Below are 18,329 nucleotides of genomic sequence, written 5' to 3'. Positions count from 1 at the left end.
GAAAGGGAAGAAAAAAGGAAAAAAAGAAAAGAAAAAAAAAAGAAGAGGAGGAAGAACTAGGACTGAGGAAACCGCAATCAGAGAGCAGTCACTCAAATAAGCCAGCATAACGATTTAATCATGAACATGCTTCAAACAAAATAAAATTAAAAAGAAAAAAATAAAAAAGAGTCATCAAAACCATAAAATGAGGGCAAGGGATGTTAGGAAGTAAATAACCCTTTTTGTTTGTTTGTTTGTTTGTATGTTTCTCTTCTTAATTTTAATATAGTAATGAAGTGTTTGAACTTACAGGACCATCAGGCTAAAACACACAATTATGGGAAGGGGTTAGCATACTTAAAAAACAGGGCAACCACAAGCCAAAAGCAAATATTGCATTTGCAAAAAATGAAAAAAAAATACACTCAAGCAGATAATAACAGGAGACCATCCAACCAAAAAAAAAAAAAAAAAAAGAAAGAAAGAAAGGAAGAATGGAGAACCATAGAATCAACTGGAACACGAGGTTCAAATGGCAATCAATAATCATCTATCAATTATCACCTTAAATGTCAATGGACTGAACGCCCCAATCAAAAGACACAGAGTGGCTGAGTGGATAAAAAGGCAAAAACCTTCAATATGCTGCCTACAAGAAACTCACCTTAGGACAAAAGATACATATAGATTGAAAGTGAAAGGGTGGGGAACAATATTTCACGCCAATAGACATGACAGAAAAGCAGGAGTTGCAACGCTCCTATCAGACAAAATAGACTTTAAAACAAAAGACATAAAGAAAGACAAAGAAGGACACTACTTAATGATTAAGGGATCCATCCAAGGAGAGGATGTTACTATTGTCAACATATATGCCCCAACTACAGGAGCACCCAGATACATACAACAAATATTAACAGACATAAAGGGAGATATTGATGAGACTACAATCATAGTAGGAGACCTTAATACCCCCCTCACATCAATGGACAGATCCTCTAGACAGAAAACCAATAAAGCAACAGAGATCCTAAAGGAAACAATAGAAAGGTTAGACTTCATTGATATCTTCAGGACACTACATCCCAAAAAAGCAGAATACACATTCTTCTCAAATGCTCATGGAACATTCTCAAGAATCGACCACATATTGGGACACAAAGCTAATCTCAATAAATTTAGGAGCATAGAAATTATCTCAAGTATCTTCTCTGACCACAATGCCATGAAATTAGAAATCAACCATGGGAAAAGGAAAGAGAAAACACCTACTACATGGAGACTAAACAACATGCTACTAAAAAACCAATGGGTCAATGAGGAAATCAGAAGGAAATTAAGAACTACCTTGAAACAAATGATAATGAAGACACAACTGCTCAAAATCTATGGGATGCTGCGAAAGCAGTGCTCAGAGGGAAATTTATAGCAACACAGGCCTTTCTCAAAAAAGAAGAAAGATCCCAAATTGACAACTCAACCCTCCACCTAAATGAATTAGAAAAAGAAGAACACAAAAGTCCTAAAGTCAGCAGAAGGAAGGAAATTTTAAAGATCAAAGAAGAAAATATCCATAAAATAGAGACTCAAAAAACAATAGAGAAAATTAATAACACCAAGAGCTGGTTCTTTGAAAAGGTGAACCAAATTGACAAACCCCTGGCCAGACTCACTCAAAAGAGGAGAGAAAGAACCCAAATAACCAAAATTAGAAATGAAAAAGGAGACATCACAACAGATACAGCAGAAATACAAAAAACCATAAGAGAATACTATGAACAACTCTACGGCAACAAGTTTGACAATCTGGAAGAAATGGACAATTTTCTAGAATCTTACAGCCTGCCAAAGCTGAATCAAGTAGAAACAGACCAACTGAACAGACCGATCACTTGAAATGAAATTGAAGAGGTCATAAAATCACTCCCTACAAATAAAAGTCCAGGACCAGATGGCTTCACAGGTGAATTTTATCAAACATATAAAGAGGAATTGGTGCCCATCCTCCTGAAACTCTTTCAAAAGGTTGAAGAAGAAGGAATACTCCCAAAGACATTCTATGATGCCACCATCACCCTCATTCCAAAACCAGACAGAGATACCACCAAAAAGAAAACTATCGCCCAATATCATTGATGAATATAGATGCAAAAATTCTCAACAAAATCTTAGCCAACCGAATCCAACAACATACCAAAAAAATCATACACCATGACCAGGCTGGGTTCATCCCAGGTTCACAAGGATGGTTCAACATACGCAAACCAATCAGCATCATACACCACATTAACAAAAAAAAAGTCAAAAATCATATGATCATCTCAATAGACGCAGAAAAAGCATTTGACAAAGTCCAACATCCATTCATGATCAAGGCCCTCGCCAAAGTGGGTATAGAGGGAACATTCCTGAATATAATCAAAGCCATTTATGATAAACCCACAGCAAATATAATCCTCAATGGGGAAAAACGGAAAGCCTTCTCACTCCAATCTGGAACAAGACAGGGATGCCCACTCTCACCACTGCTCTTCAACATAGTTTTGGAAGTCCTAGCCACAGCAATTCGACAAACCAAAGAAATAAAAGGCATCCAAATAGGAAGAGAAGAGATCAAACTGTCACTGTGTGCAGATGACATGATGCTATACATAGAAAACCCTAAGGACTCAACCCCAAAACTCCTTGAACTGATTCATAAATTCAGCAAAGTAGCAGGATATAAGATTCACATTCAGAAGTCAGTTGCATTTCTGTATACCAGCAATGAAATATTAGAAAAGGAATACAAAAATACGATACCTTTTAAAATTGCACCTCACAAAATCAAATACCTCGGAATACACCTGACCAAGGAGGTAAAGGACCTCTATGCCGAGAACTATAAAACTTTAATCAAAGAAATCAAAGAAGATGTAAAGAAATGGAAAGATATTCCATGTTCCTGGATTGGGAAAATCAGTATTGTAAAAATGGCCATACTACCCAAAGCAATCTACAGATTCAATGCAACCCCTATCAGATTACCCAGGACATTTTTCACAGAACTAGAACAAACAATCCAAACATTTATATGGAACCACAAAAGACCCAGAATCGCCAAAGCAATCCTGAGAAACAAAAACCAAGCAGGAGGCATCACTCTCCCAGACTTCCAGAAATACTACAAAGCCACAGTCATCAAAACAGTGTGGTACTGGTATCAAAACAGACAGACAGACCAATGGAACAGAAGAGAGAATCCGGAAATAAACCCTGACACCTATGGTCAATTCATCTTTGACAAGGGAGGCAAGAACATCAAATGGGAAAAAGAAAGTCTATTCAGCAAGAATTGCTGGGAAACCTGGACAGCTGCATGCAAAGCAATGAAACTAGAACACACCCTCACACCATGCACAAAAATAAACTCAAAATGGCTGAAAGACTTCAATATACGACAGGACACCATCAAACTCCTAGAAGAGAACATAGGCAAAACACTCTCCGACATCAACATCATGAATATTTTCTCAGGTCAGTCTCCCGAAGTAATAGAAATGAGAGCAAAAATAAACCCATGGGACCTCATCAAACTGAAAAGCTTTTGCATAGCAAAGGAAACCCAAAAGAAAACAAAAAGACAACTTACAGAATGGGAGAAAATAGTTTCAAATGATGCAACCGACAAGGGCTTAATCTCTAGAATATATAAACAACTTATACAACCCAACAGCAAAAAAGCCAATCAACCAATGGAAAAATGGGCAAAAGACCTGAATAGACATTTCTCCAAAGAAGATGTACAGATGGCCAACAAACACATGAAAAAATGCTCAACATCGCTGGTTATTAGAGAAATGCAAATCAAAACTGCCATGAGATACCACCTCACACCAGTCAGAATGGCCATCATTAATAAATCCACAAATAACAAGTGCTGGAGGGGGTGTGGAGAAAAGGGAACCCTCCTGCACTGTTGGTGGGAATGTAAACTGGTACAGCCACGATGGAGAACAGTTTGGAGATACCTTAGAAATGTATACATAGAACTTCCATATGACCCCGCAATCCCACTCTTGGGCATCTATCCGGACAAATCTCTACTTAAAAGAGACACATGCACCCGCATGTTCATTGCAGCACTATTCACAATAGCCAGGACATGGAAACAACCCAAATGTCCATTGACAGAGGATTGGATTTGGAAGAAGTGGTATATATACACAATGGAATACTACTCAGCCATAAAAAAGAGTGACATAATGCCATTTGCAGCAACATGGATGGAGCTAGAGAATCTCATCCTGAGTGAAATGAGCCAGAAAGACAAAGACAAATACCATATGATATCACTCATAACTGGAATCTAATATCCAGCACAAATGAACATCTCAGGAAAGAAAATCATGGATGTGGAGAAGAGACTTGTGGCTGCCTGATGGGAGGGGGAGGGAGTGGGAGGGATCGGGAGCTTGGGCTTATCAGATACAACTTAGAATAGATTTACAAGGAGATCCTGCTGAATAGCATTGAGAACTTTGTCTAGATACTCATGTTGCAACAGAAGAAAGGGTTGGGGAAAAATGTAATTGTAATGTATACATGTAAGGATAACCTGACCCCCTTGCTGTACAGTGGGAAAATAAATAAATTAAAAAAAATAAAAAAAGAATAGAGTCTGTGATAGACATAAGGAATGTGACCAGAAACCTTTGCATGAACCCAGAGCAACACCATTCCGTTTGAAAGGACTGATAGAGTTGTGCCCGGGAAAGACATTGCATAGAGATGGGGTCCAAGCTCCCCCAGGAGAGCCTCCTTGCATGGAATAGAAATGCAGGACCAGCAGAGAAACGGACATGAGCTCAGGCTGAGGTCTCCATCCTGAGCAATAGCGAGGATGAGCTTGCTTTAAGAAGTTGTCCCACCTGTGAAGAAAACGTGTCATCTGTCAACAAATAGCAAATGCTGGAGAGGGTGTGGCAAAATAGGGCCCCTCCTGCACTCTTGGTGGGAATGTAAAGTGGTACAACCAGCATGGAAAGCAGAATGGTGGTACCTCAGGAAAGTAAATCTAGAGCTAGCATAGGATGCAGTCATTCCAGTGCTGGGCGTACCTCCAGACAAAACTTTCATCAGAACAGATCCCTGCACCCCTGTGTTCATAGCAGCACTATTCCCAATAGCCAGGACATGGCAACAACCTCAGTGTCCATGAACACATGAATGGATTAAGAAGATGTGGTAACAGACACAGTGGCATAGTACTCAGCCTTAAAGAAGACAAAGGAATGCGATTTGCAGCAAAATGGATGGATCTAGAGACTCCTACTAAGTGAGGTAATTCAGAGAGAAGAAGACAAATACTGGATGATGTCCCTTATGTGTGGACTCTAAAATATGGAACAGATGATCCTATAAAAATATCAGAAAGAGACAAACAAACAAGAAACAGAGACAGATGATGGACATGAAGAGCAGACTTTGGGGTTCCCAAGGGGGAAAGGGCCTGGAGTGTGATGGGCGGGCCTTTGGGGGGTTTTTTTGGATGCAAACTGTGGTATCTGGAATGGATGGGCAATGGGATCCTACTGTAGAGCCCAGGGCAATGTGTGAGATTGGGTCACGTTGCTGTACAGCAGACCTTGGGGAGACATTGTAAATGAACTCTGATTTCATAGCAATAAGAATAAAAGTAACTCAAAGCAAAGCAAAGGTGTCTTCTCATTGCTGGTGGGAGATGGCTATTGCCAATTTAGCCCATTGGTTGTTTAATGTTGAAGCCACATGAGCTACTTGGAGGAAAGCATTCTTTCCCAGGGAGCATTTTCTTCTTGACAGGTTCCTAGGGGGATGGTGGATGTGACTGTTGAGGTTGAAGCACATGGGACAAGGACATCTGGAAAGCTGCTGATGAAGGACTGACTATCAAGCCTGCGGACGTCAATCCCTGCTGTAGGCAGGGTGGTGGCAACAGTTGTGTGGACATGAGACCTGGAGAGGAGACCGAACTCCTTTGCCACACCCCTCCCCGAACATTGCTGCTGCTGCCAGGTTTTCCCCACCACCAGCCCTTTCCCAGCAGAATGGCTCCTCACAGTAGGGGCTGGTGCCATCTTGAGGTCAGCCCATCTACTTCAGATGCCTCACTGAATTTCTCTGGCTTTACCGACTTTGCTTCGTGCGTTCCTCCCTCGACAGAGCTAACATATATGACGGAATAGGTTCATTGTTTTGAATCGTGTGGTCCTCCGAGAGTGGATCCTCACTCCTGGAAAGTGAAGCCTTCTTGGGTCTGGTCAACAGAGGCAGCAGAGCCTGTGTGACTCACAGGAGCATATCAAGCAGAGGTGGTTGGCCTGGTGGTCTTGGTTTAGGTGCTGTTGCCCCAAGTAGATGTCAGCTTTCTCTGTGGCCTGTAGGCAGGATGGAGCCGAGGTGCACCTGGAGGCCCCCAGCTGGTGGGGTCGTTCCAGAGGAGAGGAGCTGTCCTGGGAGTGAGGTGGTGGCTCTGGACAGCTGGTGTGGAGGTGTGTGGAGTGAGACCTGCTCAAAAGGCTGTTTCTTGCTCTCTGTACATTCCCTGCTGTTTGCCTGCTTCACTCACCGCTCCCATGCCGGACCTGACCACCTGCTTGCCCTCGGCTTCAGCTAATGGCTCTTCTAGCTTTAGAGCCAACCCTCCCCTGTTCTTGCAGGTGGGGCTGTGAGGGGCGTGCCCCTCTCCTGGTTTTCTCTGGGAAGCAGTGAGCCAACCTGATGTCAATTTCCTCTCCAACTGGTAATCTCCTGTCCTGAGGAGGGAGGTTTGGGACCACATTCTGCTCCTAGTCTTCTGACGTGGTGGGGTTTCTTCCCAGGACCGTGCTTCAGCCATGGAAGCCCCCAGGATCCAGGAAGCCATTGATGTCTCTGTCACTGACTGTGGGCTTGAACCTGGGAATCAGGGCTTGGAGGCCTTGAACCTGGGAATCAGGGCTTGGAGGCCTTTGTGGCATAGCCCACCAGGGTCAGATCCTATAGAGCTCTTGGAGTTGAAATGGCAGGACTTGCTGAAGTGGATTGAGAGAGGGGAGAATTTCGGCTCGCTGTCAGTTTCCTGTGTTTATCGCAGGTGTCCAGGTCCACATATCTGTGGGTGGCAGTGCTGGTGGTAGCGTGGTTGTCTTTTCTTTCGTGGTAGTAGTTTGAATGCCTTTTAAGATAGCCTCTGAGCTGATGGTGGGTAGTCAGCACCAGAATTGGGAGTGAGGGGTTGATCCATTGAGATGATGGTTTCAAATTTATGGCCACACAAAATCAAAGTTGGTGTTTAGGGTGTATCGAGCACCTTTTTGGAGTGAGAAATGATTGGTCTGGTTTGTAATTTTAACCAGAATATCAATGGAGGTCATTTAGGAGATGTTGTTACCTGAGCTGTGTGTGTGTGGGTAAGGAAAAGGCAGTGACACAGAGAGACGTGAAATGCTGTATGTGGGTATTACCTCGGGGTCATTAGAGGGGTGAATTACAAAACATAACGTGTATGTAAAAATTCCGAGGGAATGGGACTGGGTTAAATCAAATGTGGGGCATGGTTTGTCTAAGAGCCCTTCGAGTTCACAAATGGACACAAGATTGGAAATTTAGAGCTTCAAGCTTGCTGGATTTCCTGTTTTGGATTGAGATCTAGTGGAATTGTTGTAGAAGTTGATGACTGTGGTGGAGTCAGACCCCCACTGTTGAGGAAGTCGTTGAAACACGGTACCGTGTGTGTGTCACGGGGGTAAATCTTGTGGTTGCTGCAGTGGGTTAGAGTGAGTGCTGTCGCTGAGTAGAAGGAAAGCTGAGGGGCAGTGCCAGCCCTTGTTTCTCCAGATGGCTTTGCAGCCATTGGGGCTTTCTTGCATGGAATATCTGGGGCAGATTGGAGGTGAAGGTGAGCACTCTGCGGTGGTTTCTGTGGAGGTGTGGATGTTACCTGCATTGTTCCCCTGGGATGGTGAACTGCCACCACATTCCACAGGTGTTTCAGGGTTGTCCTTGTGGGGAGTCCCATCTCTGGATGGGAATTGCTGATCTTCATAACTGGCTGGCCCTTTTCCCCTATGTTATGATGCTCCTCATTCTTCCAATGTCTGTCCAGTGTGGTATCTGCTGAAATGAACATGGCTGCTAAATTTTGTGTAGGACTCAGAGTGCTGCAATAAAAAAAAAAAACCCATGGGGTGGGTAAGATGAATCTATATCAGGTGTTAGGTAAATAGAGTGGGAGAATAATTTGCAGATTGTATCGACACCACCAGTGGTTGCTAAGTGGAGGGAAATGACATTTGGAAGTTGTAATGGTAATTTTTTTTTAATCAGACTTTGAGCATCTGGAAATGAAGATTTAAATATACTATTGGAAATGTAGTATTTTGTTTTGTTTTGTTTTTTGAGTGACAGTCATGGTTCCCATTAAGACATAGAGGCAAGTGGAATGTTGACAGTGTTGCTGAAGATGAAACAATAGCGCTTGGACACAAGTTGCTAAAAGTCATGAATATAAATATAACCCCAAAGGTGAGGTTTGCTCACTGTGGATCTGGAACTGGGCACCTGCACAGCACAATGCATATGTCTGACACATCTGTATTTCTTTTTTTTTATTACTCAAATGAATTTATCACATCTGTAGTTACATAATGATCATCACAATCCAATTTCACAGGATTTCCATCCCACAGCCCAAGTTCATCCCCACACCCCCCAAACTGTCTCCTCCAGAGACCATAAGTTTTTCAATGTCTGTGAGTCAGTATCTGTTCTGCAAAGAAGTTCAGTATGTCCTTTTTTCAGATTCCATGTAAGTGAAAGCATTCGATGTTGGTGTCTCATTTTATGGCTGACTTCACTTAGCATGACAATTTCTAAGTCCATCCATATTGCCAAAAATGCCGGTATTTTGTTCATTTTAATGGCTGATTCATATTCCATTGTGTATATGTAGCACTTCTTCTTTAGCCTCTCCTCTGTCAATGGACATTTAGGTTTTTTCCATGTCTTGGCTATTGTAAATAGTGCTGCAATGAACATTGGAGTACATGTGTCTTTGGGAGTCATGATTTTCTCTGGGTAGATGCCCAGGAGTGGGATTGCTGGATCAAATGGTAGTTCTATGTTTAGTTTTCTGAGGAATCTCCATACTGCTTTCCACAGTGGTTGCACCAATTTACAATCCGACCAACAGCGTACTAGGGTTCCTTTTTCTCCACACCCTCTCCAGCACTTATTGTTCGTAGGCGTTTTGATGATGGCCATTCTGGATGGTGTAAGGTGGTACCTCATAGTGTTTTTGATTTGTGTTTCTCTAATAATGAGTGGTGTTGAACTTCTTTTCATGCGTCTTTTGGCCATCTGTATGTCTTCTTTGGAGAACTGTATATTTAGATCTTCTGCCCATTTTCTTGATGGGGTTGTTTGTTTTTTTGGTATGGAGGTTGCAGAAGTTGTTTATAAATTTTGGAGATTAATCCCTTGTCAGTTGATTCATTTGCAAAGATTTTCTCCAATTCTGTGGGTTTTCTTTTCATTTTGTTTAGGGTTTCCTTTGCTGTGCAGAAACTTTTAAGTTTAATTAGGCCCCATTTGTTTATTTTTATTTTTGCCATCATTACACTAGGAGGTGGATCTGAGAAATGTTGCTGTCATTTATGTCAGAGAGTGTTTGGCCTATGTGTTCAAGAGTTTTATAGTATCTGGTCTTATATCTAGGTCTTTAATCCATTTTGAGTTTATTTTTGTGTATGGTGTTAGGGAGTGTTTTCCATGTGGCTGTCCGGTTTTCCCAGCACCACTTATTGAAGGGGCTGTCTTTTCTCCATTGTATATTCTTGCCTCCTTTGTCATAGATGAGTTGACTGTAGGTGTGTGGGTTGAATTCTGGGCTTTCTATCCTGTTCCAGTGATCTATATGTCTGTCTTTGTGCCAGTACCATATGGTTTTGATGATTGTCACTTTGTAGTATAGTCTGAAGCCAGGGAGCCTGATTCCTCCAGCTCCATTTTTCTTCTTGAGGATGTCTTTGGCAATTCTGGGTCTTTTGTGCTTCCAAACAAGCTTTAGCATATTGTGTTTGAGTTCTGTGAAAAATGTTCTTGGTAATTTGACAGGGATTGCATTGAATCTGTAGATTGCCTTGGGTAGTATAGTCATTTTGATGACAGTGATTCTTCCAATCCAAGAGCATGGTGTATCTTTCCATCTATTTGTGTCCTCTTTGATTTCTTTCATCAGTGTCTTAGAATTTTCAGAGTGCAGGTCTTTAGTCTCTTTAGGTAGGTTTACTCCTAGGTTTTTTATTCTTTTGGATGCAATGGTAAATGGAATTGCTTCCCTAATTTCTCCTTCTGGTCTTTCATTGTTAGTGTATAGACATGCCATCAGTTTCTGTGTATTAATTTTGTATGCTGTGACCTTGCCGAATTCATGGATGAGCTCCAACAGTTTTCTGATAGAGTCTTGTGGATTCTCCAGGTGTAGTATCATGTCATTTGCAGACAGTGATGGTTGTACTTCTTCCTTTCCAATTTGGATTCCTTTTATTTCTTTTACTTCTCTGATTGCCATGGCTAGGACTTCCAAAATGATGTTGAATAGTAGTGGCAAGAGTGGACATCCTTGTCTTGTTCCTGATCTCAGCGGGAATTCTTTCAGCTTTTCACCATTGAGAATGATGTTTGCTGTGGGTTTGTCATATATGGCCTTTATCATGTTGAGGTAGATTCCCGTTATGCCCTCTTTCTGAAGGGTTTTTATCACAAATGGGTGTTGGATTTTGTCAAAGGCTTTTTCTGTGTCTATTGAGAAGATCATATGGTTTTTATTTTTCAGTTTGTTAATGTTGTGCATCACACTGATGGATTTGTGGATATTGAAGAATCCTTGCATCCCTGGGATAAATCCCACTTGACCATGATGTACAATCCTTTTAAGGTATTCTTGGATTTGGTTTGCTAGTATTTTGTTGAGGATTTTTGCATCGATGTTCATCAGTGATATTGGCCTGTAGTTTTCTTTCTTTTTTTTTGTGTGTGTGGTATCTTTGTCTGGTTTTGGTATCAGGGTGATGGTGGTCTTATAGAATGAGTTTGGGAGTGTCCCTTCCTCTGCAATTTTTTGAAATAGTTTCAGAAGGAGAGGTGTTAGCTCTTTTCCAAATGTTTGATAGAATTTGCCCGTGAAGCCATCTGGTCCTGGACTTTTGTTTGTTGGAATTTTTTAATCACAGTTTCAATTTCAGTTCTTGTCATTGGTACATTCATCTTTTCTATTTCATCCAGGTTAGTCTTGGAAGATTGTACCTTTCTAAGTATTTTTCCATTTCTTCGAGATTTTCCATTTTATTGGCATATAGTTGCATATAGTAGTCTCTTGTGATCCTTTGTATTTCTGTGATGTCCATTGTTACTTCTCCTTTTTCATTTCTAATTTTATTGATTTGAGTCCTCTCTCTTTTTTTCTTGATAAGTCTGGCCAAGGGTTTATCAATTTTGTTGATCTTTTCAAAGAACCAGCTTTTTGTTTCATTGATCTTCTATGGTTTTCTTCATTTCTATTTCATTGATTTCTGCTCTGATGTTTATGATTCTTTCCTTCTACTAACTTTAGGTCTTGTCTGTTCTTCTCGCTCAAGCTGCTTTAAATGTAAAGTTACATTGCTTATTTGAACTTTTTCTTGTTTCTCGAGGTAGGGTTATATTGCTATAAACTTCCCTCTTAGACCTGATTTTGCTGCATCCCATAAGTTTTGGAGTGTCGTATTTTTGTTGTCATTTGCTTCTAGGTATTTTTTAATTTCTTCTTTGATTTCTTCAGTGATCCATTGGTTGTTTAGTAGCATGTTGTTGAATCTCCATGTGTTTGTGTTTTTTGCGTTTTTTTTTCTTGTTGTTGATTTCCAGTAATATAGCATTGTGGTCAGAAAAGATGGTTGATATAATTTCAATTTTCTTAAAATTACCAAGGTTGGATTCAAGCCCAGGATGTGATCAATCTTAGAGAATGTTCCATGTGCACTTGAGAAGAATGTGTATTCTATTGCATTTGGATGGAATGCCCTGTAAATGTCTATTAAGTCCATCTGGTTTAATGCATCATTCAGGTCCTGTGTTTCCTTATTGACTTTCTGTCTGGATGATCTGTCCATTTCTGTAAGTGGGGTGTTAAGGTCCCCCACTATTATTGTGTAATTGTTGATTTCTCCTTCTAAGGTTGTTATCAGTTGCCTTATATATTGTGGTGAACCTATGTTGGGTGCATAGATATTTAAAATTGTTTTATCTTCTTCTTGGATTGATCCTTTGATCATTAGGTAGTGACCTTCCTTGTCTCTTAAAATATTCTTCATTTTAAGGTCTGTTTTGTCTGAAATGAGTATTGCTACTCCAGCTTTATTTTGATTTCTGTTTGTGTGGAGTATTTTCTTCCATCCTCTCACTTCCAATTTGTATGTGTCCCTAGAAGTGAAGTGGGTCTCTTGAAGACAGAATATATATGGGTCTTGTTTTTATATGCATTCAGCCAGTCTATGCATTTTGGTTGGGGCATTTAGTCCATTAACATTTAAGGTAATTATTGATATGTATGTTCTTGTTGCCATTTTTATTAATTGCTTTGGATTTGTTTTTGTTGCTTTTTTTCTTCCCTCCTTCTCCTGTTCTCTCCTCTTCTGGCTTGATGACTATCTTTAGTGTTGTATTTGAGTTGACTTTTCTTTGTTTGTGTAGCAATTGTAGATTTTGGTTTGCAGTTATTCTGAAGTTTTGATATAAGAGTCTATAGGTATATGAGATTGTTTTAAGTTGTTCTCTTAATTGTAAGTTCACCTCCAGTGTCCTGCATTTGTACCCACCTCTTCTCATGATTTCTGATTTTGGTGGTATAATTGTGCATGGATGATTTTGTATCTTTAAAGTATATATACCTTTACAGTTGAGCCTTATCATTTGTGGAATTTTTGTTTCCTGTTGTGGCCTTTTCTTTTCTGCCTAGAGAAGTTCCTTTAGTATTTGTTGTAAGGCTGGCTTAATGTTGCTGAATTCTCTCAGCTTTTGCTTATCTGTGAAGCTTTTGATTTCTCCTTCAAATCTGAATGAGAGCCTTGCTGGGTAAAGTAATCTTGGTTGGAGGTTTTTTTCCTTTCATCACGTTAAGTTTATCATGCCACTTCCGTCTAGCCTGCAGAGTTTCTGCTGAAAAATCTGCCAATAACCTTATTGGGATTCCCTTGTATGTCATTTATTTCTTTTCCCTAGCTGCTTTTAAGATTTTCTCTTTGTCTTTAATTTTGTTCAGTTTGATTAATATGTGTCTTGGTGTATTCCTCCTTGGGTTTATTTTATATGGTACTTGTTCTGCTTCCTGGATTTGAGTGAGTGGTTCCTTTCCCATGTGAGGGACGTTTTTGGCTATTATTTCTTGGAATATTTTTTCTGTCCCCTTGTCTCTCTCTTCTCCTTCTGGCACCCCTATAATACGGATGTTGGTATGTTTAACATAGTCCCAGAGTTCATTGAGACTCTCTTCATTTGTTTTCAATCTTTTTTCTCTTTTCTGTTCCGCACCTGTAATTTCCACTTATCTGTCCTCCACCTCACTTATTCGTTCTTCTGCCTCATGTATTCTGCTGTTAACTGCTTCTAGTGAATTTTTTATTTCAGTTATTGTATTTTGCATCTCTTCTTGTTTAAGTTTTATATCTTGTATCTCTTTGCTCAGTGTTTCCTATAAGTTATCCATCTTTGCCTCCAGTTTATTTCCAGTGTCTTGCATCATCTTCATCATCAACAGTCTAAAGTCTTTTTCCTGGAGGCTGAGAATCTCCTCATCTCTTAGCTGATATTCTGGGGTTTTTCCTTTCTCCCTTATCTGAGTTATAGCTCTCTGTCTTTTCATTTTTATAGGTTTTTGGTGTGGTGAACTTTTTACAGATAATAGAGTTGTAGCCTCTCTTACTTCTAGTGTCTGCCCTCCTTGTGACTGAAGTCAGTATGGGAGCTTGCTGTAGGCTTCCTGATGCCTGCCCACTGGTAGGTGGAGCTGATTCTAATCCCTCTGGTGGTTGGGGATTAGTCTCAGGATGGGATTAGAGGCATCTGTGTGCCTGAGGGGTATTTAGGTAGCATGTTTACTGAGGGGTGGGGCTGTGATCCCACCCGGGTTGTTGTTTGCCCTGGGGCTTCTCAGCAGCTGACTGATGGGTGGGGCCAGATTTTCCCACAATGGCCACCTCCAGAGAAAGACAGGCTGCTGAATATTCCTGAGAGCTTTGCCTCCAATATCCTTCCCACACAAGCTACATTCACCCGTTTTCCCAGGAGGTCCTCCAAGAACTGTGGTCAGGTTTGACCCAGATTCCTATGGGGACTTTGCTTTGCTCTGGGACCCAGTTCCCATGAAAGTCTGTGTGCACCTTTTAAGAATGGGGTCTCCATTTCCCCCAGTCCTGTGGAGCTCCTGCACACAAGCCCCACTAGCCTTCAATGCCAGATGATCCAGGGGCTCTTTCTCCCATTGCCAGACCCCCACACATGGGAGTTTGATGTTGGGCTCAGAATTCTCACTCCTGTAGGTGAGTCTCTGTGAACCACTTAGTTTCCAGTCTGTGGGGCTTCCCACCCAGGAGGTATGGGGTTGTTATATCATGAAATCACCCATCTTACCTCTTGATGTGTCCTCTTTTTCTTCTGGAGTAGGATATCTTTTTTTAAGGTTTCTGGTCCATTTGGGTGAAGATTGCTCAGCCTTTAGTTGTGAATTTTGTTGTTTTTAGGAGAGAAGCTGAGCTCCAGTCCTTCTATTCTGCCATCTTAGTCCCATCTCCCATAGAGACTGAGGGCTAGAAGAGCCCCGAATGGGAGTCTGTGGGCGAGACAAACACCCTGTCAACTGGGCTTCAGTCCAGGAAGCTCTGTGCGTGGCCTGCGCTTGCATGAAGATGATGGCAGAAGAGAGTTTCCATGTGGTTCTCTGTGGTGGCAGCAAATTGAACTTCAGGAGAGCGGTATTCTCTGTGGATTTTAAGTATGGGTGCACAGCGCTTTGCTGCCAGGCTGAGGGGCATGAGTCCCCCACCCGGGGTAGGGAGAGAGGAAGAACTATCGGGTGCATCTGGGCCAGCGGTTCTGGTCTTGGGAAGGGGAGTGCATCCGGAGCATTCCAGGCCCCAGGAGGAGCCAGTAGCTGCAGGTAAATTGAGGGGTCTGGGAGCAGACCCCATGTGTCTAGAATCAGCTGCTCAGTTGGGGCAGCTGGAAAATAGTCAGGGTCCATTTGCATTTCTTGACCTGGGTGATCTTTGCCTTACAATTCCTTAGGCCATTTGTTTTGTTTTCTGTGTTTGTGTGTGTGTTTGTATGTTTACGATAACAAGATAAAAACAATCCAAAATGAGATAACTTCTTTCTAGTCCAAGAGGTAACAATCTAACAATATAAGTGTGTCTGTAGATTCATTTGTAATTATTTTATTTCTTGTCTCTTCCTTCCCAAGTCCAACGTACCCTAAGGTTGCTTCTTGATTATACATTCGCCTTCTTCTTGTTGCTTCTGCTTTCATTTCACTTGAAATCCACTGGGCAAGGATTTTCTGCAACCAACGTCTGTCCCGGGAGCCCTGGTGTAAGTGCTTCCCTCAAGGACTCTAATGACAGAGGAAAAAATGCCCCCATCCTGCCACACAACAGGCTGACTTCATCTCCAGTTTAGTGTCTGTCCCTGGAGGCTCAGTCTAAGGCAGGTGAGGGCCTTAAACACCAGCAGATGGGGGTGGCTCCAAGAGCTGGGTCAGGACTGTGCAGGTGCTATGTCCCAGACGGGCCAGAAGGGACAGACTCTTGGAAGGTCTTGATGTAAGTACACAAAGCATGGTCATGACCAGAGGCCCAGATCTCTGGTTTGAGCAGATGTGGTGGGTGAGGTCTGGGAAGGCAGGTGCGTGCCTGGTCTGTCAGATGTTACTGCAGGTTAGCAAATAAAGGGACACCATCTTTACAGTGCCAGGTGCCTTAGTAATTCACTTGGGCATGAGAAAGGAGAGACATTCACCTAGAAATTGCAGGTGTGTCTTGGGAGATAGGAGAGCAGCCTTGAGATCTTTGTTGGGGCTCCCAAAGCAGGGAGGGAAAGAGGAGCCCTCCAGGCCTTCTTGGGCAGATGTGCAAAGATGGTGTAGGAATGGAAGCCTTTGGAAGGAGATTTCTGGGATGAACAGGTATTGGCCCAAAGTTGCTCTATCAGGAGACCGAAGGGGCAAACACCCCTGAGGTCAGTGGCTTGGTCTTTGGCCAAAAAAGGAAACAGACATCACTCCCTTCTCCTCCTGTTCTCCTCTCTACATTGATTACCATCGATTTGTCGGAGAAAATGTACACCAGTGTCTTTTAGTTTGGTTAGTTGAAACCACGTACCTTTTAATTAGAGTGTCCCTCATTGAGGGCAGAGAACATACCTTATTCACCACTGTAGGTGTCTTCTTCTCTGCATGGTCAAGGAAGGTGGAGAGTGTGAAATGGGCTAAAGGCTGCTGGTGACTTCACAAAGAGCATCCCCAGAAAATCTGTGTTTTCATCTCAGCCGGTGACCATGAGGTGACGTCTCTGGTGGTGCCGCAGGTATGCTTTCCTTTAACCACACCGGGGTCAGCCACACCGTCTTCTACTTGCTGGGCATCCCCGGCCTCGAGGACCAGCACCTGTGGATTTCCATCCCCTTCTTCATTTCCTACGTCACCGCCCTGCTTGGCAACAGCCTGCTCATCTTCATCATCCTCACGAGGCGCAGCCTGCGTGAACCCATGTTCCTGTTCCTGTGCATGCTGGCCGGGGCCGACCTGGTCCTGTCCACCTGCACAGTGCCTCAGGCCCTGGCCATCTTCTGGTTCCGTGCTGGGGAGATCTCCCTGGGTCGCTGCATCACTCAGTTCTTCATCACACACTGCATCTTCATGTCTGAGTCAGGCATCCTGCTGGTGATGGCGTTTGACCGCTACGTTGCCATATGCCACCCTCTGAGATACACCACTGTTCTGACACACACGCTGATTGGGAAGATTGGTGTTACCATCGTCCTGAGAAGTTATTGTGCCCTTTTCCCCATCGTATTTCTTTTGAAAAGGCTGACGTTCTGCCAAAATAACATTATTCCACACACTTATTGTGAACACATCGGCTTGGCCAAATATGCCTGTAATGACATTCGAGTGAACATCTGGTATGGCCTCTTTGTCATCGTGTCAACGGTGGTCTTAGACGTCCTGCTAATTTTTGTGTCCTACATGCTGATTCTCCGTGCTGTCTTCCACATGCCTTCCCAAGATGCTCGTCACAAAGCTCTCAACACGTGTGGCTCCCATGTCTGCATCATCATCCTCTTTTATGGGCCTGCCATCTTCACCACCCTGACTCAGAGGTTTGGACGCCACATCCCAGCTCATATCCACATTTTGCTGGCCAATGTCTGCGTGCTGGCTCCCCCGATGCTGAATCCCATCATTTATGGGATCAAGACCAAGGCAATTCGAGAGCAGGTGGCTCACCTATTTTTCCTGAAGCAGAAATAGCTTTGGAATAGGAACAGAGTTTTCAGCATGTCTAGCTATCAATGGTGGCAGGTGTCAGCTGAAGCACTTAGAAATAGTGCTACAAATTTTATTTGGAGGCAGGCTTTATCATTGAATTGTCATGAGTTACATCTTCCATTGGCAAAACACTCTCAAAAGCTTTATTATTTCTGACCTTCTGCAAAGAACCTATGCCAGTTGGATTCTTTTCCTGAAGTCATGTATGTGTTCTTTTAAACACTAGTGGGAATTGAAAATCTGTCAGTAAGAACCATTTTGTGGCCTGGGAATTTGCTCAGCTATTCTCTAGTTGAGTTTCTTATTCTCTGAGACATCATTTGATATCTGGAAAATCACATGTGATCTCTGTTCCTTTATGTCCTTTGTTCTAGGTAAATGACATTCTTAGAATCAGTGATTCCTCGGCTTTGCAGTTATCTCTATTGTAATTTGTATCCTATCATCTTGTATGTCTTTTATGGGGTAATGAACATGGATCGTGTGATTCTTATGCTACAGGTTAACACTTAAGGCTGGGAACAGACCGAGGTGGTTTCTGCTGGGCTGGTGTATGCTGGGAGAATCCTGAGATTGGAAACTCCCCTAGTCTCTATGTCAGACCCTGTTGTTCAAATAGCAGAGCAGGAGCTGTGCTATTTCCTGGCTTTCTTTACAGCACCACTTCCCATATCTCCTTGCAAGCAACCTGAACTTCAGACACCCTAGGGCATTAACTCCTCACATTTCCCAGGTCATGTTATATTCTCCAGGTATGGATCATGGT

At 42.3% G+C, this 18,329-nt stretch overlaps 1 protein-coding gene across 1 annotated transcript; it reads left to right on the top strand.

Moving 5' to 3' along the window:
• Positions 1 to 16,600: 16,600 nt before the first annotated feature.
• LOC125111937 (olfactory receptor 52B4-like) lies at positions 16,601 to 17,545 on the top strand. The gene has a single exon (XM_047754108.1). The coding sequence runs from the start codon at positions 16,601 to 16,603 to the stop codon at positions 17,543 to 17,545; it is 945 nt and encodes a 314-aa protein (XP_047610064.1).
• The last annotated feature ends 784 nt before the right edge of the window (positions 17,546 to 18,329 follow it).

This window comes from Phacochoerus africanus, chromosome 11 (genome assembly GCF_016906955.1).
Source record: "Phacochoerus africanus isolate WHEZ1 chromosome 11, ROS_Pafr_v1, whole genome shotgun sequence".
NCBI classification, from domain to species: domain Eukaryota; kingdom Metazoa; phylum Chordata; class Mammalia; order Artiodactyla; family Suidae; genus Phacochoerus; species Phacochoerus africanus.
This window is presented reverse-complemented; position numbering and strand designations above follow the sequence as displayed.

What these genes read in the sequence shown, in the direction of transcription:
- LOC125111937 (XM_047754108.1), top strand. Translation starts at nt 16,601, where the DNA reads ATGCTTTCCTTTAACCACACCGGGGTCAGCCACACCGTCTTCTACTTG.